Raw genomic sequence first — 23,418 nt, 5'->3', positions numbered from 1 at the left:
CTGGCTCCCCTGAGGCAGGAGCTGATGGGCACTTGGAAAGGGGCAGAAGAGAAGCAGCAGAGGCCTGTGTGGGCTTTGTTCCACAGTGGTGCTGAGGAGCTGGGGGGTGAGGCCTCAGAAAGGAAGGTTATTCGATTTGGAGGTGAGGGCATTATTAGAGACCTTTTGGAAATGAAAATAGTTTTCTCATGAAATACAGTGCATATGCACTGTTCCAGAGGAATATATTCTGAAAAAAATGTATTTTATGCTATAAACACGTCCCTGGAAAATTATGTGGTATCTTAAAATGTGTGCGGGAGCCTGCTGACACCAGTCCCAGGAAGCTTTGTTAACGTGCGTACAGCCATGTTGTTTAGCAATTCTGAGTCTTGAGTCTAATAATTGGGGGCTTCCATAGGCAGAGAATAGCTATACAGTTTTCACTGTATACCACGTACTACTTGTTCCATTAACATACCAGACTCTATACATCAGGTGACTGTTTTTGTCATAATTGTTTCATGGGAATTCATAGATACTGACTGCAGTTGTTTAAAACAGGAAATCATACTTTGGACCAGCATGGATAGTCTGAGTGGATGGGTTTGTCCCATCCAGAGTCTTCAATAATAAATAGGTAGAATTGAGGGGAAGTGTGATATCGTGATTTTATTCATTACTTAGATGGCAGTTATTTAAAGAAAAACTCAATTCTAGACCAACAGTGAGTGGATAAGGTGCAGACTTGGGAACCAGGTGCAGTGACAGTTCTGCACGTCTTGTCTCCTCACCTCCTGTCGCGTGTTGTGAGAATGGTGATTGTCTTAAAGAGGCCCCTCACTGTCTGCACACAGGTCGGGACCCTTTGAAGTGCGAGCAGACCTCGAGGAGTCCATGGAATTTGTGGACCCAGGAGTTGCTGGAGAATCAGATGAGAGTGGAGACGAGCACATAAGTGACGAGGAAACGGACCTGGGCACAGATTGGGAGAACTTGCCGAGCCCCCGGTTTTGTGATATCCCTTCCCAGCCCGTTGAAGCCTCCCAGAGCCAGAGCACCCAGGTGTCCCCACCCAGCGCAAGCAGCAGTGCTGGCGGGATGATCTCCTCAGCCGCGGCCTCAGTGACCTCCTGGTTTAAAGCTTACACTGGACACCGCTAACGAGCATGGACCAAAACATGCCAGGTCTGCACCGAGAAAGTAAACTAGTCAACTTTATGTAGTTAGGTAAGATCGTGCCTGGAACAGAAAGAGGTTAAACTGTTTTTTTTTTAAAGCAGGAAGACAAGCATTCTATTTGTCAAATGGCTGATGGTGACCGACACGCTTATGATAATAGAACAGAGGGGGCCAAGGGCCTTCCACCCAGACCAGGGCACGTGGCCACTTCTGTTGAGGCTGAAATTCCTTTGGGCCCCTCTGATCACAGGCTGACGCGTTGGTGCTTGTGATGCTGAGACGGTTCCTGAACACTACGTTACAGAGGCTGAATCACAGGAAGTGATTTTTGATGATCAGGACTTGAAAAACTGTTTGAGTGTGTTTTTTATGCCATCATTTTTGTACAGAGAACCAGCACGCAATTTGAAATACTTGATTTCTTTATAATTTGGTCATGTTTGGTTTTTAGGTCAAGGATTTTGGTTTTGTTTGAAAGGGGTGTTGTTTTTTTGGGGGGGGAATGGGTAGTTTAAAAATGATTTCACTTGTGCTGCTCTGTCTTAGCTCGTCAGACATTCCTGTTTTTCTTTCTCCCCACACACCAAAGAAACTTATGTCTTTTTTTCTTTAGGACCCACATCTATGAGCAGAAGAAATTCTAGCTGCAATAATGTCCTAGAGATTTTAAACCTATTTTCTAGTATCTTGAAAGGAGTTAAGTTCGTTCTTACCTAGATTATTGAATTCCTATCACTCACACTATGTGCATTTTCTATGAGTGAGAGGTTAAGTCATTAAGGTCTTTCACTTATGTGTGGTAAATGCCTGCCTGGGCACAGGTTAAAAGCCACTTAATTCAGTGGCCTCTGGTCACTCTTCTAGTGTCCAATTGCTAAGAGGTTAATAGGTGGCAGGCTTTTCCAGGGAAAACCATCCTGCTTGTTTGCTTCCTAGCGGTCTTTGTTGCTGTAAGTACACTACCTTCGCTCAGTAATGCAGAGCAAATCATGACAACTGAGGCAAGCTCCATGGGAAGAATACCCCCTCACCAAGAGATCATTTTCAGCTAATGTCTCTTGTCATTCTCTTAGGGACAATCTTATAAGAAAACCGTAGAGAGGCATTATGTACAAATATGTAAGTAGTTTATATTTTTAATAACTGCAACAACAAAAAATCCTATGTAACAACTACAAAAAGAAATCCTATGAAAAATTCCTAACAGGCATTATTACCATATCTTGTTAGTGTGATTAGCATGATAGTTCCTCAGATAAATGAGTCGGAGGTCTGCCCTGCCCTTGCTTCATTTCTCATAACTATTATAGATGATACTTTGCCTCCAAATCCGAGGTGCTATATAGCTTTTGCTATTGGTATATTTAGTGTTTTGTAGAGTTTGGGGTAGAGTTGCGGAAGTGGGTTTATTCCTATCCAGGAGTCCCAAGTTCCCTGACTCTGAATTTTCCACTTGGGGAGGAAACAGTCTTTTTTCTGTTTCAACTGCTCAGTTTCAGGACTGCTGTACTTGTGTTGTACCTTCCAGGCCTGTAATTCAGAGAGTGGGTTCAAGACTTGAACAAATACCAAATGAACTTAAAAGCCCATGAGATGAGAATTGTCCAGGCACTTCATAACCTCAAAAAGAAGAGCCTCGTTTCAGTTGGAACACTGGGATTTGGGGCCGGAGGGCAGAGGCTGACTTCAGCTGAAAGATGCATAATAATCATGGGTTTTTTTTCTCAAATGAGCATCTTATGAAACCATGAATTGAGATGAGATCACAAACTCCTATCTAGAGTAGTTCAATAAACCCTATAAGGATATGGGAAATTTAGGGTTTGATAGGGTATATTTTGTTGTTAATATCACCTAGAGGCACTTTACTTAGGGTTAAATGATCAAACCCTTTAGTGGTCATGAACACCAACATACTGGCTTCAACTGCTGAGGTATTTTGGTTTTCATTATTTTGCACTGGATCCACCTTGTAAATATTCTTAAATATACATTTCAACCACTGTTTTTTCTACTCTTTGCTGCTCATTAAAATCTTTCATGTAGGTGCCAGAACCGTATGTAAACAGCTTTTTGAAAAATTAAAGCTGGGGTTTTTGTTTTGTTTTTTATTTTAAACAAAAAGCCATAGAACTTGGTCCTGTTTTCCATATTAAAATGATTTGTTGAAACAAGTTAATACTAATAAAAACCCAGAGGCACCAAATAGGCTGCTTGAAATGGTCTGTTAAACACTTTTTTGTAATGGAATATGACTAAGAAAAGTATCGCACATCTGCAAATTAAGACAAAAATTAGAACGTCAACATTGGGTATAGTGGACAGCACTCATTTAAGGATTCGTTCATTGATGATTGGGGAAAGAGCACGCTGTTCAAAGAACTGCAGTATCCAAGAATCTCCTCATGGTGTCATGCTGCAGGAATTTCCCATTGCTCTGCAATTTCCAAACCAGTTTGAGTCATACAGATGTTTTATAAACTTTTATTATATTATTGCAATAAATCTTTTAACAGTACTTTACTAATATGTATGTCTTATTCAAACTCTGATTATTCATTTCTGCTGATATACTGAGGGTAGCAAGAATGAGATCTAACCCTGGAGTATTTTTTATAAATTATAGGATTATTTTTTTTTAATAATTTTTTGCTAGGTGAGGAAAAATGCCTGCTAATATATTTTTTTTAACTATAGATTTTGGTGGCATTAACGATAGTCCCCTTTTTAGTAAGCTGGGGAACTGGTTGCTTACTTTCTCTAAAGATGGATTTTTCTTTGGTGCCATCACGTGATGCATGTGTCCTACGGTGACTAGGTGTCCTGTGACAGCCCCTGCAGAGGGAGGGAGGGACCTCTAGGTTGTCCATATGGAACCTGCCCAGACTTTCTTCAGGACCGGTGAGAGAGAAATGTTACAGGGAATCTGTCAAGCTGAGAGGAGAACCAAGACGTTTTGGAGAATCCCTCCTCTCCATTTTTTTTTAATTTTATTTATTTATTTATTTTTTGGTAACTAGTTTCTCCCAGATGGATAATCCTGCAGGTGCACAGGGATACCAAGAGTGACTACTGGGAAAGGGCCAGGCAAACTTGGAGCGATGCCGAGGAATGGTTGCTCTGGTCATCCTACCCCTTACCTTCAGTAAAGGCCAACCACAGCAGGAGGAAGATGGGCAGGGAAATGGAAGGGTTCCCGAATCGGGCCTGGACGGCAGTTAGTGTCCGTCACTCTCTCTAGGTAAGTTACAAACGTGCTCCCAGCTAGTGCGTATGGGGAGGTTCTGGCCCCCGGAGTTACGTCATGGTTGATGCAAGGATCAGGTTGAAGCAGATGGGAAGGATAATTTTGTCCTTTGTGGACAAAGGAGGTCACCTGCAAGTTGCTTCAACAAAATGTTCCAGGAAATTTGAAACTGGGCTCTTGAGCAAGTCATCTGAATCTCAGCTATGAAATGCTCAGTGAGAAAGCCACCACCAGCACCCCGATCCGAGGATCTGGTGGGTTCATAATCTGCTTAGAGTTACGTAGATAATGTAGAATTTTTTTAAAACCTGAAAGCACCAGTTCTTTTGTCCAAGGACAATCTTTTTCTGGAAGAAAAGGGATGATAAACACCAAGAGCCACATTAGTGACTTTTCTGTTGATTTTTGTAGGAAGGAGTGAGAGATAATGTGTGGTGGGGGAAAAATCTGGTGGAGAGTTTGAATGGTCCCCTTTGAAAAGTGAGAAAAGGAAGGAGCTATTTGACAGCACTACCACGTTTCCCCAAAAATAAGACCTAGCCAGATAAGCAGCTCTAATGCGTCTTTTGGAGCAAAAATTAATATAAGACCCAGTTTTATTTTACTATAAGACCGGGTCTTATATAAGACCAGGTCTATAATATAACATAATAAAATATAATCAATATATAATATAACATAATACCGGGTCTTACATTAATTTTTGCTCCGAAAGACACATTAGAGCTGATTGTCGGGCTAGGTCTTATTTTTGGGGAAATACAGTAGGTAAGTGAAAATGGGCGAGAGCCAGGTGAGTGCAGGAAGCTTAGTCATTACGGGCGCTGTGGCTGAGGCACTAACACCTGCAGATCTGCATCAGATTGTGCATTAGTTCCCCTTCAGGTGTGGCTTTTTAGTGTTTACTACTTCAGGAGACATCTGCATTTTAAGGAAAGGGCTTTCCTTCCCTTCCCAGCAGCTTATTTCCCTAAATTTAAAAACATTATCGGGAAAACATTTCTAGAGCGTAAGCAAGTATGTATGTAGCTCTCAATTTGAGTAAGAAAGTGCCAAGTGGTTTGAAACTACTCGGTGGAAGAGACACCCCTCTCAGTCCAAGCTTGATTAAGGAATGACAGAAGCAGAGCGTATCTTCTATGTCAGCAACTTAATAGTTGCCTCCATAGTAGGAAGGACCGTGTCTAACATCCACCCACAGGGGGAAATACATCTGTTTTCTGGCTCGGGGGCATTGGTACTGGCTGCAGTTGGGAGCTCTGCTGCCCGCTTCAGGGACTATGAGAAAAACCTGCTAAGAGCTGAAGAACCCCACAGGTCTCATAACCGTGCTCAAGACCTTTAGCTCCTAAATGTCCCCACAGCCGTGCTACTCATGGAGTGATCCTTGGATCTGCAGTGCCTGCACCACCAGGGAGCTCGTTAGAAATGCAGGATCTTGGGGGTGGCCAGTTAGCTCAGTTGGTTAGAGCGTGGTGCTAACAACACCAAGGTTGCTGGTTCGATGCCCACATGGGCCCACTGTGAGCTGCGCCCTCCTTAAAAAAAAAATCGTAAAAGCAGGCTCTTGAGAGTGACATCAGCATCACAGGGGAGTGATGCTGTATTTTCCCTTAAAGATCCAGTCAGACAACTATAATTCAGGAAAGGATCCTCTGCTCAACACACAAACATCTGAGAGCCACGTATTTGATACATCTGAAGGTGGGCGTATCGGGACGAGCAGGGGAGGTGTGAACGGAGTAGGACAGCGACGGGGGCCACAGATGCAGGCTGGCGCCCACCGTGGGCCGACCTGACATGGCAGCGGTGGAGAACTCGCTGCAGCCCTCACACCGCAGCCTGGAGAGTAGGAGGAGCAGAAGCAACATTCCTGCCTCAGCAGCCGGTACCCACAGCAGCCAAACCCAGTGACAAGGGCGGAAACAGCACAGCAGTGTGACAGATGTGGACTAGCAGCCACCATTACTAGCAAAGAGGGAAAGCCTCTGCAGACTCATGAACCCACCTCCCCTCACCTACCCACTGCATTGGAACCCGACAGGCAGCTGAGATGCCTCCCATTGCACAGCATGGCTGACAGCCCCTGGTACCAGGGAGGCAGTGCCATGAACTCGCAAGCCCCGAGCCTCACCTGCCACATCTCACTGTGGGGCTGATGCCCTGAGACTGAGGGGACACCCACACCTTGAGGAATATGGGGTATTTTCCATGAGCAAAGCAACACTGCCCCACTGAAATCCTAGAGGTGCCAGTAATGCAGGTAAGAGAAAACAAAAACTTGCACTTTCGTACCACCTACTAAAAAAATGAAAGATCTCTGCTTATCAACCTCTTCAGTGAAGAAACAATACCTAAAAAAGAAAAGACTTCACTACCTCAAATACACAGGAAGACAACCCATCAAATAACATGAATAACTAAGGTAACAAGGTAACACAGAAAAAAAACATCTCCAGAAACCAAACTCAGACATGGAAGGCTGTGATTTAAATGGCAGAGAATTCAAGATTACAGTTATGAAACAACTCAATGAGAAACAAGAAAACTCAAAGGCAGGTCAGTGAGCTTAGGAATAAATTAATGAACAGAAGGAATTTTTGCCAAAGAGATTGAAACTATAAGAAAGAACCAATTAAATTCTGGAAAGAACTACTATCTTTAAAAAATGAAAGAACTGTAAGAACTGACATCTTTAGAAAGAGCAACAGAAGGGTAACGGGGATACCAGAAGGAGAAGGGAACAGAGAGCCTGTTGAAAGCAATAACCAATTGAGAATTTCCCAATGGAAAGAACTGGACCCCAAAATTCAAGAAGCTAACAGAATACCTAATTATCTCAAAGCAGAAAGACCTTCTCCAAGACACATTATATTAAAACTGTCAAAAGTTAATGGACTAACCTACAAAGGAAACCCCATTAGATTATAATCTGATTTTTCAGGAAAAATCTTACAAGCTGAGAGAGTGGAATGAAAAATTCAAAATATTGGAGAGAAACCACCAGCCAAGAATAATATATCCAGCAAAGTTATCCTTTAGATGTGGAAGAGAAATAAAGCTTCTCCAAACAAAAGCTGAAGGAATTTACCACCACAAGATCTGCATTACAAGAAATGTTGAAAGGAGCTCTTCTACCTGAAACAAAAAGACAAAAGTCTACAAAACTTTGATGACAGACAGAAGCAACTCTATTTCAGAATAGGGTATTAAACAATTATTAAGGTTAAAGGGGGAAAAGTCATTGTTTAAAAAAAAAACCACTATAATTTCTGCAATTTGGAAACAGCATAAAAGGGATGAATCGTGACACGTTCACAATTAAAGCATTAAAAAGGGAGGAGGAAAAGGCCTGAGTTTGCAAGGTCAGTGAAGATGCATGTGAAGAAAAATGTATGAAACCAAATGGTTTATGTAAAAAAGTAACAAATGAACAAAAACTCATGGATACAGACAACAAAGTGGTTGTTACCAAGGAGAAGGAGGTGGGAGGAGGGCGAAGTGGGGAAACGGGGTCAGATACGTTAATGGAAGGAAACGAGACTTCAGGTGGTGACCACACAAGACGAGTACACACATGTCAAATTACCATCTTGTACACCTGAAAATTATATAAAGTTAACATATTAATTAATTTTTTAAAAACTTCACTTTAAAAACAAGAAATGCAGGATTTGGGCACCATCTCAGACCCACTCGATCTTCATTTCAGTAATTCCTCTGTACTATTTAGAAAGCATGGATCAAAAGCAGCACTGTCCAATGGAAATGATGTATGATTTAAAATTTTCTGGTAGTCTCATTAAAGAAGTTAAAACGTTTTATTTTATATATTTTATAATAGATTTTAACTTAAGATACCCAGAAATACTATTTCAACATGTAATCAATATGAAACAATTAAGCAATGGGTGGGGGGAGAAGAAGGGGACTGTAGGAGGGTCCCCTTTGTGTTCTTGCCCAGGGCCACAAAAATAGTGGGAAGGGCTTGCCCCTCCTTGAATTGGCTCATTTTGGGTGTGCGAGCAGAATCCTGCTAAGACCCTGTACAACAAAAAGCCTCTTCGGACACAGTCTGGAAGCCAAGACTGCTGGTCACAGAACAGAAGTTCACGCAAGGCCCCACGTGGGTGCTTGGGCGTCAGGCAGGGCTGGGTGGAAGGTCAGGCTGGCGGGGCGTGCACCGGTGCAGACTCATGCTCAGCTGCCCACCTCCAGGCAGCCTGGTGAGGAAGGCCGGGGCAAGGCCCACAGCGCAGTCCCGGAACAGGGAAAGCATGGGGGGGCCAGGCCTGGGTCCATCCCTACCCTCCCAACAGACCCCAGCACTCAGCTGTGCAAACAGGGCATGTAACCTCATGATGGATAGGGGACTGACAGTTAAAATACAGCCTCGCTCTACATTATACCGATTGGCAACTACTTGATTTTAATTGTGTGTGTGTGTGTGTGTGTTTTAAGGACTGCATCAATCTCTTCATACTACTAGACATCTGGAAATTCCAGTTTTTGAAGCAACTGTTTGATTCTCTGAACGGAGGAGGGAGTGGACAGAGAGGGACATAGTTTAAATAGCACAGGTAATTCTACCCGGTTAACTGGGCGGTGGGATCTGCTACTCCCCACGTCTCGCTGTCTGCACACTGCTCATCACTCAGCACAAGTACCCGTCTTACACGACTTCCCACCACTGACATGACACAGCATCCTTTAGGGTGCTGGACACAGGATTTCCAAGAGTAATCTCAGCTGTACATCACTTTTACCCCTAATCTCTAACTTTAGAATCTAGGCCCTGCTGTTTTATTCCAAACACAAAAGCAAAACATTTGGTGGAGACTTCTTGTTTTTATAGCCCACCTTAACCCCCAAAAATGTGAGACCCAGAGTGCCAAAATTAACTTGTTCTGAGGTCTGGTCTCCGCTAACTGAAGAGTGGATGGGGAGGGGGGCTTTGAGAGGGTGGTGAGTTTTTACGTTTTAAATAGAGGAACATCCCCTCTAATAAGGGAGGTTGCCGTGTAAGTGCCACCTCTGCTCCCTTCCCAGCTAACAACTCCAGTGGCTCTGCTCCTCTGAAATACCAAGGTCAAACTCTACAATGGGGTGATACCTGTCTGTGGTTCTGCTTAAACCAGTTAGGTAGAAATACACCCAAGGGCGCATAACCACAATGTTTACTCTTCCCATGAGGTTGTGTAAACACCAGCTATGATCACAAATTAAGGAAAGGAGTGCATGTCAATAGAAGGGATTGCACATTTCCCACACAGGTACTTTCACCAACTCAGGGATTGCAACACTAGCTTGTTTGAACCCGAAGGAAAACAGGATAGAAAGTATCAGATTACCCTAGAGGCAGAGCTGCGCATGGCAGAGAATGCATTGAAAAGACAGCACAGTCCATAACACCAGCTCTTACTATTGGTGCAGTCTGGTGTACAGCAAGAAAGGTTTTGGTGCAGGCTGGCATTTTTGTCTGTTTTTGAGGCTGTGGGATGAAGGAGAGGACTCATAGCCAGTCTGCTGGATGGAGAAGCAACGCAGGCAGGTAAAGCCATGGAAAACACCTGGGAATGCCCACATAACAAAAACTGTCTGACGCCAGTCCAAAAAGGTTGGCAGGGAGGCCCTGACAAGTTCAAGTTAGAAGGGATGTTTGGACAGAGCCCAGGAAGGGAACTCCCAGAGCAGGCGTAACCCTCAGCCTTCTGCAGTCAGAAAGCCCAAAGCAGCAGAGCCCAGATCATACCGACCGCACCACTGGCAGTTACCCAACAAAATGCCCAAGGCTGCCATAGAGCATCCCTAAGCAAGAATGCTCCCGGGGTATCAGCTATGGCCAGAGGAAAAGACCTTCCTAGAGCCCTTTCTCCCCACTTCAGGTTTCTTACACAGGATGGAAAATTACAGTATAATCCACAGCAGTAAGAGCTTGACAGCACCAGTCACCTTAAGACGGTCACTAGAGAGAAACAAACATTGTACGGAGCGTGGACTGTACAGCAAGCCTGAGGGATGGCACGGCCAGGCTGCCTGAGCCGAGTGAAGTCCAGATGTCAGAAAGGAAAGGAAAGGAAGTGTCAGATGTGTGCAGGGTGCACCCAGCCAGGCAAGGTGGGGTCTCAAAAAAGGGGCCCCCTGAGCACAGAGCTAGCAGTGTGCTCAGGCAGGTTATACAGTTTTGAATGACGCTTTTACATGGCCATTTTAAAGCCAGTCATTTTGACAACGCCTGAAAAATCTTTACTCTTAGCCCTTTTTCCATTTCCAGTTCATCCCTTCCTGGGCTCTCTCACCCGCTGGGCAGGGGACAAAGCCAGATTGCCTGAGATGGGGAGAAGCTCTCTGATTCTTCCACGTTTCTCTAGTCCTGGTTTTTCTTTCAAACGGTGAAGTGGGAGATAAAAACTGGGCCAGACATCTCAAAGCTTCCAAGCAAAAGCTAAGGGGAGGTTTTATTTAGGTGTGGGAGAGGGGGGGAAGAGGCTGGGATCCTGGTGCCCACGTTTCCTGACAAGTCATTTCTGCAACACCGCAGGAAGGCAGGGTGCAGGAACAAAAAGTGGGTGGGTTTCCCCAGCTTGGCACTAGGGGGCTCTGAAGCACAGCACCTCTGTCCTAAGGGGAAAGCTGCACTTGTCCAGACAGGAAGACCTGGGAGGAGATGCCTTTTGATGCCACCTGTTAAAATCCTTTCTCGTTCACAGACGGCGCTGGGAACTGGGTCCTGCCATAGTTCAAAAGGGGAAACTGCATGCCAAGATGGAGCTGGGCATTCTTACCGTGTCAGTTCAGCCCCTCAGAGTCAAAGCTTTGTGTGTCCCACGGGAAAACCAGATCCGAATGGCTGACTTGGGAAACCCAACCAAGAGCTGTTTATCCTGTGTGTCCCGCCTGGGCAAATGTAGAACCAACAGCTAGTTAACACTGATAACATTTTCCTGGACACTTAACCACACACCAGGATGTATTCTTAGGTCCCCCGTATGTGCACATCTCCTTTAATCCTGAATTAGGCAGCATGAAAAACCCACCGGAAGGTACCCTGAGATTGGCAGCACAGGGCAAAGCACAGGAGGACGGCAGCACCGGAAACTTCAGCCCGGGGGACTCGGGTTGAAAAGCCTTTTCTTCTTGTTATATAAATAAGTTAGATATAACTTGCTAAGTTACATACATGTCTAATCACTGTTGTACACCTGAAACTAATATATTGTATGTCACCTGTAATTGAAAAATTTTTTTAATGAAAACAAAAAGCATTTCCGACATACCTCAGCCAGGACGTGTCCTGAAGGACCTGACACCCCAAAGGACAAGCAAGCTCTCAGTCTCCTCAGTCCTGTCAGTCAGCGAACCCACAGGTTCCAGCCTGTCAAGTATCATTACCATGTGTCTCAAGGGGGCAGACCTGTACAGCACCAAGAAACACTTGTTTTCAGTTAGTACCCACATTGCAGGGAGGAGCAGCTACTGCCTGGATAAGGGCAGAATCAGCCACGGTGGGTTCCAGTATGGAAGTTACTCGGTAGCCACCTAGCGACTCAGCCACAGGTGACGCTGGCTCCACCTGGCTCCAGTGCTGCCCCACTCTGCATGACCGACCTGACCCGGGCCTGCTCCGCCTTTACACCCTTCTCCTTCAGGACCATCACAACACAGCCCTCACTCATCACCCTCCCATCAGCCTCTCCTGGAACGTCTGCCACAGCCCGCAGCTAACACACGTTGCAAGGTGTTTGGGTACTTGATTTCAAGCCACCTAGTTTTTAGATGTGCCACAGCAGCTTTCTGGGTTGCGATACCTCCCAGCCCACCCTCTCCCCAAGCAGTACATGACCACAGGCCTGAATACATTCTCAGTGACTTCTGAACAATTAATTATGCCAGGATAAGCTATAGGAATGTCCTAGATAATATCTCGTCCAACAGGATATACAGTCAGTGTTAGGCAGATGACAAAATCAAAATTGTTACGGGTTGCACAAATGTAAGCTCGTAATGGTAAAGATGGTCTCTTCAACAGCAGAAAGAAAATTCCCCCTCCCCAAAACAATTCAAAAAGAGTTTTTAATTCTTACAACTTAATTTACAACATCCTTCTTTGTTACTTCATAAGAGGAGGGGAAAAAAATCTGTAAAACTCAGGTCCCATTTAAGATGCATGTTTTTATTGAAATTAAAAAAAAAAAAAATTTGTAACCAGACAGAAAGAATAAAGTAGACAAGAATGTTATACTCTGACTATATAATATTCTCTCATTCTTGGTGGATCACTAAAATATAACAAAAGATTGTTCTCTATACTAATTTTAAAGTTGTCCAGTTAAACCATTATTTGGTATCTTTTCAACAGGTTAACCTCTTAACTATTTAGAGTTTCTTCTCGAAACATTCATATATTATACAGGAAACATTCATAGTTTATTTGGGAAACATTCATAGTTTATACAGGATGTACAAATTTGAGAAAATAAAAAAAAACCTCACAACTGTAGCCGCAACACTATTCTAGCTGCATTGTGATTACGTTGCTCAGTCAGCGTCCACTACACACAACTGGATTTGAATGGTGTTATTTACAGAGGGACCCATAGCACTCATGTAAGGTAAAGACGCTCGGGTTTAATGTGCACTTTCACAGCCCTATGAAAAACACAACCATTATATACACTGTAAACACCACAGGGCATGAAATCCATCTCCAACCACAAACATCAATCTCACAGGATCAAGCATACGAGGTCTAGGTAAGGTGCCTGCCTTTTCCTTTGTAAGCTTACTTTTCATCCAAGAGGGCTGCTATTCTTTTCATAGGACACGGTTCACTTATTTCAAATATGGTGCCAGTGCTCAAAACATTTCTGGAACCCATTTTGGGGATCGCCTGCACAGTCTTCTGAACATCCTTGATGGTGGCAAGGCTTCATCCTTTGAGGACGGATTGATTTGGGAAAACAGGCATGATTATTCACGGCCAAGTGAATCCCACTGTGGGCTGCCACCCGGCTCAAACGTGGGGCGCCGCTATCAGAGCCCAGTCTTCCTGTGCAGCGTGTGAATGAAATGCCTGAGCAGGGGCAGTCCTGCCAGGTAAGCACAGATCCTCCTGCTGTGACAACTCGGAGGGCAGCAACACTCGCGTGAACGGCATGTCTCAGTGGCGGTTTGCAGTTTCAAAAATGAGTCATTTGGTCTCGCCTCTCTCACAGACTTTAGTATTCCTCTTCAGTTTCAGTCCCTTTCGTTTTCTTATGGATTGCCCGATTGAAGCTGTGGCAAGCAGGGACCCAGTGATTGTCGTGAAGCCCCAGCTTACAGCCAGGGAAGCCCTTCTGAGACCGGTGGCAGCACATCCAGTACCCCGGCCCGTAGGGCAATGCCTGGCAATAGGGCTTGGGGTGCCACCGGCACAAGGACACATCCCCCTTCACATATTTTTTCTTGCACTGCTTGCAAGGATCCTCTCTATACCGTGGGTCTCGAACCCAGCGAGAATCTGCTGGCCTGATGTTGTAGTATTCAATGATAAACTTGAAATAGCAGCAGGTACACTTAAGAGCCACTAAACTCTTGGTGGGAAGTAACCTGAAGATTTTCACCATAATGTGGTGGGGGAGGAAAGCCATGTACTGCTGAGGCTCCAAAAGCTGCTGGATTTTAAACCTGGTCTCTAGAAAGTCATGAGACACCTGCTTCTTCCAACTGGATGCCTCAAGCACCGGCAATGTACTTTCCACAGGAGAGGCTGGCAGGACAAATGAATCAGCTGAAACATTTTTTTCCTCAGATGCACGGCCACCCTCAGCAGCATCTTCAAGCGGGTTGGCCTGGGAAGACTCTTTTATTGTGCTTTCATTCAACTGGGAACAGTCCGACTGGTGCTGACCAGGCTGCAGAAAAAACAGCATCCCTGGAAGTGGGTCTTCACAGGACTTCAAACTACAAGGCTGGTCTTTCTCTGCCTTGGACACAGTGATACTAATGCACACGGATTCTTTTCTTCTCTGATCAGGATTACGGCTCGTCAGTGGCACCAGCTGTCTACTCATACAATCAACGGCCTCTGTGGGCAACTCAATGGCTTGGGGACACGTGCGAGGAGGAAAGGATGACTCAGCAAGTTCCTCTGTCATTTCCACATCATATCTATTGCTGTTTTTCACAGCAGTTTGCTGATCTGGCTCTAATGCTGCACTGTCCCTGTGGAAACTCACACCAGCTGGCAAAGAGGGACAGCCCCGAGGAGCGCTGTCCCAGGCCTGGCCCCCAATAAGAGAACAGTTGTCAGCTCTTGAGGGGCCACAGTCCACAGATACAGACCCCACGGGATTCCCCTGAGTGTCAGGTGCCTCCAAAGCGCTTTTGTTTGCTTTGCCTTCATCAGCCTGAGTGCCATTCGCAAGCAACACCCGGCCTACATTTCGACGGAAGCTGTTATTCCTCGAGAGGCTCCCAGGTTCACGCTGGCTCTGCCGCTTCAGACACTCGGACTCCAGCCTGGCTACCATGTCGAGGACACGGATTGGCTCATTCTGTGGTTCACCCACCTCAGGATTTCCCCTTTCCGTGGGTTCTTCACAAGCTCCTGGGGCAGAGAAGGGCTCGGAGGCTGGGGGCACACCTTTGGATTGCCCAGAAAACCTCACCATGGCAGGTGAGTTAGTGCAGTTTTTTGCACAACTGGCTAGCAGAGCACTGGCTCTTTGCTCAAGGAAGGCAACCATCTGTACGACCGACAGGGGTCTCCCAGCATACACGCTGTCCCCACTGTCACCCACATAATGCACAGAACAGTGCTCAATGCCACACGCAAAAGGCTCGGGCTGGTAGCACCTGCTGTTGACTTCCCTCATCCTTTCTAATTGTATCTTGGCCTTTTTAAGATCCCCTGATTTTTTTCTCCTTTTGGTGGCTCTCCCATCAATATCCCAGGAGCTTTTTATTTTCATAGATCCTATCCTATTGCTACACTGGTGGGCTGCAAAGAATGCAATTTTCTCCCTGGTATTTCCCGGTTTCACCACAGCCCAGATATCAAGCGGCCCTTCTCCTTCTTCACCCTGGTGGATTGTCGCAGATGGTGCATTCTTCTTGGTTTTAACATTCACGCTGCTCTCTACAGGACTCTTCCCACTCATACTGCACAGAACATTTGGAGAAAGGATCCCAAAAGGCTTTCGAGATGATGCTTTACCAGGAGAGGCGGAAGGAAAGGCAGTGGGTTTCATGTAGCTAGCTTTACATTTTTCATGCTTTAGGGCCTCTTGGTGGCTCGTAGGAGTTCTCAGAGTTTCCTTGCTGACTTCCAGAGGTTGCACTTTCTTCTGGAGTTTCCAATATGGCTTTAGGTGCATAACAGAGTCTCTACAGAAAAGAAATACACATTTCATTATGATACCGATTTTGTTTTTAGGGGAAGTTTTTTTTTTTCTTTTTAAACTTAAATTCAGATGGTTCTAGCAAGTAACAGAAACATTTTCTAGCAATTCACTAAATCTTTACCAACTGCCATTTCAGCTAGTTTTAAATGTACAGATCAAGAATAACAAAAACAAAATAACTACTTTCCATGGTGTACAGGCCAGAAAATTGGTGAATTTCAGACTCAGTGAACAGACAGAATTTCAGAAAACTGACATTAGTTAACATTCTGTAGGTAAAACTGGTCTTTTAAATGTAAAGAAATTTGAACTGACCAAAAATATCCCAGTAAGTAAAAGGCACAGTATAGAAGGAAAATAGAAAAGGAACTTGTCCAGAATCTCTAGTGGATTAACACTATTTCTAAGTAATCACAACAAGCATTTTATTGGTTGCAAAAGTCTTATCAAAAGCGTTATATTGCTTCCTAAGGTATTTCCATACTGTTGAATATTTAGATGTTTGTAATTTTTTACCTGTTTGCTTATGTACTTTGCCCACCTATTAGTCTTGATTTTGTAAATAATCTATTTGTATAATAAGCTCTAGTCAATTTTTCTGTAAATATCATAAATCAAATCTAGAACCCATAATCCTTAGTAATTCCAAAAACCATTCTGAACTAGTTAAAAAGAAGTACCTTGTTTTGTTCCCGGACCTGAGGTAGAGATGGGAGCCACTTTTTAAACTTAGACAGAAAGCTGATTACAGGAGAGATCTGTTCTAGTCCTTGCCGTGTCACTACCAGACAGGGAGATTTTACTTTGCACAAGTCACTTCCTCTCTGACTCGGAGTTGAAATGTTAACTAAGGGGTTGGAATACTAGATTATCTATATAATGATCATGTCATCAATTTATATGTCAAATAGCCCACTGCTACACAGAGCACCCTGAGGAAAAAGTGCTTTGTAGAGATGCCTGGCCTCCTGCAAAAGAAACCTGCAGATCTAAATAAACTTCCGCAGTCTCGGGTTGGTGGGAGTGAGGCATGAGCCCCACGGTCTGAGCACAGGGAGTGTTACCTAGTCTCATTCATGGGGACACCAAGTGAAGACATACACATGGGGCAACTCAGCACAGGCCTCTCATTCACTCCCCAGCATTTCCCGAGCCTCCGTGGTAAATGCTTTCAGACAATAGTTGTAATCGTCAAGAATGAAAGTGGTCATCCAGAACAAGTTTACCTTTCATTTCAACTTTTAATTCCGAGAGTCCAGCCTCAGCTAAAAGAAGAAATAAGGGTATGAATATCTTCTAGCTACTTAGGTAAAGAGGAATCTTGCATTTAAGCACACAAGGTACCTTTCGAAAGATATCCCTAAAATATATCAGATTAGTTTGTTTCTGATCTTTGGCAATTTAGATCCGAAATCTGCAAAGCTCTTCCCCTTTTACGCATTATAACATTTTTAGTTTTCTATGATTTAGTCTTATAAACATAACCACCCAGAATTCTTCAAGAACAAGAGGAAGATATATGAATACAATAGATAAATGAATAAGAGGGGCACATCTAGTGTATCTCTGTGTCAATAATTTTCTGGTTTTTCATGTCCCCTCAAATCCTAAGTAATGACAGAAATGGAGGCTGCTGAAAACTCCACTCAGTTCTCACATAATGATCTCATTACAGAATGTCTGTGAATAAACTTGAACTTCAGCAGTATGTGTGCCATTCGGCGCTGCACAGCATGTTCTCTTTGCCTTCCTCCCACACACATTATTTTAGGTGCTAAATTGATAGGCAGGAACATTAAGAAGAAACTAATGTGATCACAGAAGGCTTCTGTTTGCATTTATTAACCTGTAAAGTCAGCTCAAATGACACATTCCTAATGGATCAGCTTTTAGCACAATTAAATAGGACATGATCCCAGGGAACAGAAGTGAAGGAAGGGAAGGACAACAGGGAAGGAAACTAGCCAATCAGGGTGACTGCTGGAGGGTGAGGGACCATTCTGTGGGTCCCCTGAAGGAGGCAGAACATTTATTTAGACTCACATTCCCAACTGGCTGAAGGCTACGTGGGCTATTAACCGCTTCCCTTCCTTTGCTGGTCTTGAGGGCCTCAGACAGAAAATAGAAATGTGATGGCAAGACGTAGAGTAAGAAAGACACGGCCGAACTCTGAGTTCTGGTTGAAATCAGTGGTGGACCACATGGATATGAGCAGGGCACCAGGGGCTTCTGCACAAATCCATAAAATAAAAACTCTACATCTCTCTCTAACAGATTACACCAAATGGTGGCGCTTTCCCCACCCCCACCTAGCTCCCTAAACAGGCACTGCAGAAAGCTCCAGCCAGGTTTCCATGGTTGCCGACACTTCATCTCAATTGTATTTTTAAAGTTCGTCATAATAAAGTCCTGCTCTCTTGAAATTAAATAAAATGTACCCACCTACAATTGAGTGTTCCTTAGATGCGCAGAAATGTCCCTGTAAAAATTGCTGATCCTTGGGCCCACTGAATCAGAATTTCTGGGATTGGGCCGAGAATCTGTTTTTATCCTTAGAGTTCACATGGAAGGAACTTTAAAGGTCATGTGTTAGATCTGACGTAAGAGTGTCAGTGGGATCCTGGACCTGGGCGGGGCTGATGTAGCCGGGCTACCTCTGCAGGCTGAGGGGGAACTGCCTGTGAAAAGGCCACACTGACCTGCCACACTGAAGCGTTTATTCTAACAGCTCAGTGAAGACAGACCTCTTCTGGTTAATCTCTGTCAAACAGAAAACGCTAATGGCCTTTTTGCTGTCAAACTTCCTCTTCCCCTCCAACTCCTCTGTTTCTTTGAAACTCTTTCCCAGCTCTCTTCTCTTCCCGGGCCCTTCAACATCTGTGTTCCTCAGCGGTCTTTGTTTTTCTAGATCATTATTCCTCTTAAGCCATAAATCTAAGTGATCTCACAGTTTTAATGACCACACTGAGGACTCTCCAGCGGTGTGTTCTCCCAAACTTCGGATCCTGTTGCCTGCCTAGTAGCCATCCTCACCCGGATGTCAAAAAGAATCTCAAAAATCAATATAACTAGTGAATGATACCATCAAGTACCTGGTCAACCACGCCAGAAAGTTGAGTCATTTAGACGTAGAGTAAGTACGTCTGACCCCCGCATCCAATCACCAAGTCACTAATATGCTCCCTCTTCTTCATCCCCAGCACAACCACCCTACTGTGTTTCCCCGAAAATAAGACCAGGTCTTATATTAAGTTTTGCTCCAAAAGACGCATAAGGGCTTATGTTCAGGGGATGTCATCCTGAAAAATCATGCTAGGGCTTATTTTCTGGTTAGGTCTTACTTTCGGGGAAACATGGTAGTTTAAGCAGCCATCTCCTCTCTGCTACCCTGCTGGCACCTACAGGAAAGCCTACCCTCTTCATCCACGCAATACCAGGCGGTGGGGCCCACCTGTCAGCCTGTCAGCGTCACTCCTGCTGGGCCTGACACCATACTGCACACTCAGCAAGCTTGTTCACGGAATCATTAGCACAGAGCCAGGTGGAGTCCGAAGGCCAGTCACATCACTTAAGATACAAATGTTAAGGCAGCCAGAACCATAAAACTAACATAACAGCTTCAAAATGTGTTCAAATTAACTGCCAGCCATTTCCTTCTGTCCATTTATTATCAGAAATTTATTAAAACTCTGGGATGGATATTACTGGTGCAATTATGAAGAAGACATAACTGCCTGCCTCTGAGAAGACAGAAAAGCACACAGGCAATTACGAGACTGTGACACGTGTCGTAAGGGTGGCACCGGTGCTGGGAGAGCAGGGAGGCCCGTGGGGGTCAGAGGAGGAAGGGGAGCATGGAGGGAGCAGGGGAACCAGCAGCAGCACCGAGCTCCGTCCTGAGTGTGTAGGAAGAGGCCAGAGAAGCCCTGATTGAAAGCTAATCCCTGAAGGAAGAGAAATGAAGTCCTAAGGGGTTCAAAATTAGTGGTGCTTTTGGGAAACTGGGGTAGGGGAGAAATAATCAGAGTCCAAGCGAAGGTGCCATGAGTGGAAAGATGACAAGGAAATGGATTAGTACGAAAGAACGGGCAAGATTCTAGTTGCTAATTATAAACGGAAGGTGCAGGAGAGGAGACAGGTCCTCATCGTATGGCTTCAGCAACTGGATGAAGAGTGGTATGATAACCCTTTAGTGAGATGGCGACAAAGGTAGCTGAGCAGATTTGGAACAGGGGAAGCCGAGGTAAGTTGAGTTTTAAAAAATGTTGCCTGCAAGGTAGAGCCAGCTAGTAAGCAGGCTGACACAGGTCTGGCCAAGAGAATAGGAAGAAAGGAACAAGAAAGTTGCCATGGAAACGCTTTAATAAGAAAAAGGTTTCTGGATAGAGACTACAAATGTCTTTTCCCAAAATTTTCGTATTACATATGTTACTGTTGTAATCAGAGAAAAAAAGAATACATAAAAGGAAGGTCACTTTTAGACCCTACAGCGAGGCCAAATAAAGAATTGTGCCCCGGTCCTGATGGACATCCCTGCTGACCCCACTGCAATGGGGGAGCAGCCACGATGGAGGACTGACTGAAGGTGAGAAAGTGAACCTAAGCGACTCTGTCACGAAACCTGGCTGTGGAGATAGTCTTTGTATATACCTGTCACCTTAAATCCTTTCCAGGAATAAGGTGAGATACAACCATGCATCAATTAAAACTTGAACAACTTTCCTCCCGTAGAAGCCAAAATCCTGCTTTCAAATAATTCCAGTACTCCTTTTAGACTGTAATTTCTGATATCAGCTCCAAAAAGCTAGAAAAAACTCTTACCTAAACATAGTGTATAATCCCAAAATGAAGCCATGGGAGAGACTTTAACTTTGCTTAGAAAAAAACGTGCTTGGATAGATCCCAAAGTCTAAAGAGTCATACTAACTGTTGTCCGTGGAGGGATGAACTTGATCAATGAGCAATCGAGTGGCAGCAGTGGGTACGGACAAGGCGGGCTGGAGCGGACAGGGTTTCTCTAAGTGCTAACAGGCTTAGGGCCGGCAGGAAGGCTACCAGGAAGGCAGTGCTTTCTAGCTTGCCGCTACAGTCAGTGGGGCCTCGCCTAACACAACAGTTTAGAAGAGGGGAGGCCGGATTGCTCAGTGGGTTGGAGCATGGGCGCTCAACAAGGTTGCCAGTTCAATTCCCACATGGGATGGGGGGCTGCGCCCCCTGCAGCTAAGATTGAAATCGGCGACTAGACTTGGAGCTGAGCTGTGCCCTTCACAACTAGACTGAAGGACGACTTGGAGCTGATGGGCCCCGGAGAAACACACTGTTCCCCAATATTCCCCAATTAAAAAAGAAACAGTTTAGAAGAAAAAACGTTTTTTAATTAAAATAAAAAAGGTTAGAAGATACAGCATTTTCTGTTTCTTTCTGCTTCATTAAAAAGTACAGGACTGCTAATTCCAAAAAGGAGTCATCATTTATTAACATAGTAAGAGCTACTCTTTATTTACAAAATGTCAGAGGAATAAAAACAGAATAGTCCCTGAAAGACCCCTCCCACGATACCTTTAGAGGGAAAAAAGTATACAGTAAATAAATTCACTGTTTCTTTAGAAATGTAAAAGCTTCCAGAGAACATCTTATGATGGCCTTCTTCACTGGACCATTACAGAAACGATTAGCAACTCGAGCAAGGTACCCCATGTATATATAATGAAATCCTTGCTTTTGCAAATGAAGTAACAAAGCTAAAATGACCTTTGAAGGCCCACAGCTAGATAGTGGTAGAATTAAGATCAGAATCAGGTACCAGTCTCCTGGATCTATACTTTCCTTACTTCCAAAAAAAAAAAAAAACCATATAAAATCCTAGGTTCAGTATGACACCAATAAAATTAAATAATTCTGATAGCATCTAATCAAAGAGCTTTTAGCTTACAAATTGGGTCAATTTTTCTTAGGTGCCATGTAAAACCTCTACACAGAACTGTGATGAATTAAAGCCGACATCATATCACAAAGGAAGCCATGCTAAAGTAAAAGTATGTAGAAACTGCTTCCATGGCTATTAAAGTGGAAAAAGTGCCAAGACCAGGAGGGTGTGAATACAGGCATCAGAAAACACTTCCCTCCAGAAGCCTCTACGCACAGACAGAATGCATCCAACTCCCACAGAGCGACTTAACAACAACAAAAAACAGAACAAACGCTAAGTCAGAAAAGATGGTATTTCTCAAACTGAGCTCCCAAATATTTGGGGCTGACTTTTTTCAGGGAGGGAGTTCACTCTTTTTTTTAGGGAGTATTCTCTAAAGTCATTTCATGGAACTTTGAACTTTGCCTCAGGAGTCAGATGGTTAGTAGCGCACAATTTAATGGAAAGACCCTTTCTTGTCCGTTAATAGAATCTGAGTAATACAGAGAATAGCCTTTGGACACGGACGGACACAGACACACACAGACAGACACACACACACACACACACACACACACACACACACACACACGATTTTCAAGAACTCATTGCTCATAGCTTTCATCATTCTCAGAATGCACCCCAGTATTTAAGTACAGCACATACCTGCTTCATGGTTATCTATAATACAGATTGGATACCATGATTATAGACCCAACAAAGCTAACTTCCAGAAAATAAAGGCTATGATAAGCTTGATGGGGCAACAAAGTATATAAAACGTACTGTAAAGGAATATTACAAGTGCGGAATGGTAGCCATTGCTTTGCTCTTCTATTGTGATCACAACAGAAGTGACACCTGACACAGGTGAACAGTATTGCAAAATACTGAATTAGTGATATGCTGGTTCACATGGGTCCCCACTCCCCTTTTCTTGGAGTACGCGGGGAGGAACGGCGAGGGCCTGCAGGAAAGAACACTTGCTCAGACTGTTGTGAATTATTAAATAACAGCTGGGGATAGAGACAAATTAAAGTATTTCATTTTGTAAAAATTACATTTATTATCTACGGTAACCCAGTGTACAGCAGTTCACAGTTATTTCCTGTTGTTCCTGTGACATAATGCCAAACACAAAACTCTGCGTATCACAATTTATTGCCACCTAAGCTGGTAAGACGTCTATAGTTTGTAGCCCAAGCCAGAATGAACATCAAAATCCAAATGAAACGCAATAAAGTTTAATTCCCCCCAAATCATTAATATATTTTGAAAAGTACATTGAGCATTACCAAGAAAATTCTGCCTCCACAGATTTTGAGATATTCAACGTTCCTGTTAAAATCCTCTTGCTTATTTTTCCTATCCTACTGTTTCTTACATAAAACAAAGGAAAAGAAAACCTCTACCCATTTACATAAGTTACTTCCTTAAATGAGCTGATGCTTTTTTCTACTTTGAAACCAATCATTCTTCCACATATCTTTTATATACACTTAAATAGTTTAAGGCAATAGCAATTTTGACTTCACTTGCACAGGGAGTACTTTCAAAGAACTGATCACAGAGTTTTAACACATGCCCCATTTGACCAAAATGCAACTCAGGCATAAGGACGTCAGCTTCCCCTAGGGAATAAATGTTAAAGATTCAATACAAGCCATGAACACAGTTCAAAAATTTATCAGGTGCCAAATAAAGTTTGATATGAA

The 23,418-nt window shown here is 43.9% G+C and overlaps 2 protein-coding genes and 1 long non-coding RNA gene across 15 annotated transcripts in view; 1 reads left to right on the top strand and 2 right to left on the bottom strand.

Moving 5' to 3' along the window:
- The window catches only part of ATG14 (autophagy related 14), a 36,026-nt gene extending 32,347 nt beyond the window's left edge, over positions 1–3,679 (top strand). Inside the window, exon 10 of the mRNA XM_019725769.3 lies at positions 837–3,679. Within this exon, the coding sequence (XP_019581328.1) occupies positions 837–1,143 (307 nt within the window). The 3' untranslated portion in view covers positions 1,144–3,679. The remainder of the gene's footprint in view (positions 1–836) is intronic.
- On the bottom strand, positions 637–11,670 carry LOC148758690 (uncharacterized). Its single transcript, XR_016020886.1, has 2 exons — positions 11,194–11,670; positions 637–1,169 (listed from the first exon to the last, which is right to left on the bottom strand). It is a non-coding gene; the product is annotated as an uncharacterized LOC148758690 (long non-coding RNA).
- An 890-nt stretch (positions 11,671–12,560) lies between these two features.
- FBXO34 (F-box protein 34) overlaps positions 12,561–23,418 on the bottom strand; it is a 70,595-nt gene continuing 59,737 nt past the window's right edge. For all 13 annotated transcript variants that reach the window (XM_019725756.3, XM_074327446.2, XM_074327444.2 and 10 more), the window contains one exon: positions 12,561–15,778. In XM_019725756.3, coding sequence (XP_019581315.3) covers positions 13,627–15,778 — 2,152 coding nt within the window. In that variant the 3' untranslated portion in view covers positions 12,561–13,626. The remainder of the gene's footprint in view (positions 15,779–23,418) is intronic.

The sequence above is a fragment of the Rhinolophus sinicus genome, chromosome 3, assembly GCF_057876585.1.
Source record: "Rhinolophus sinicus isolate RSI-liver-muscle chromosome 3, RSI-T2T, whole genome shotgun sequence".
Lineage (NCBI taxonomy): Eukaryota > Metazoa > Chordata > Mammalia > Chiroptera > Rhinolophidae > Rhinolophus > Rhinolophus sinicus.
Note: the sequence above shows the minus strand (reverse complement) of the source record. Positions and strands in the feature narration are given on the sequence as shown.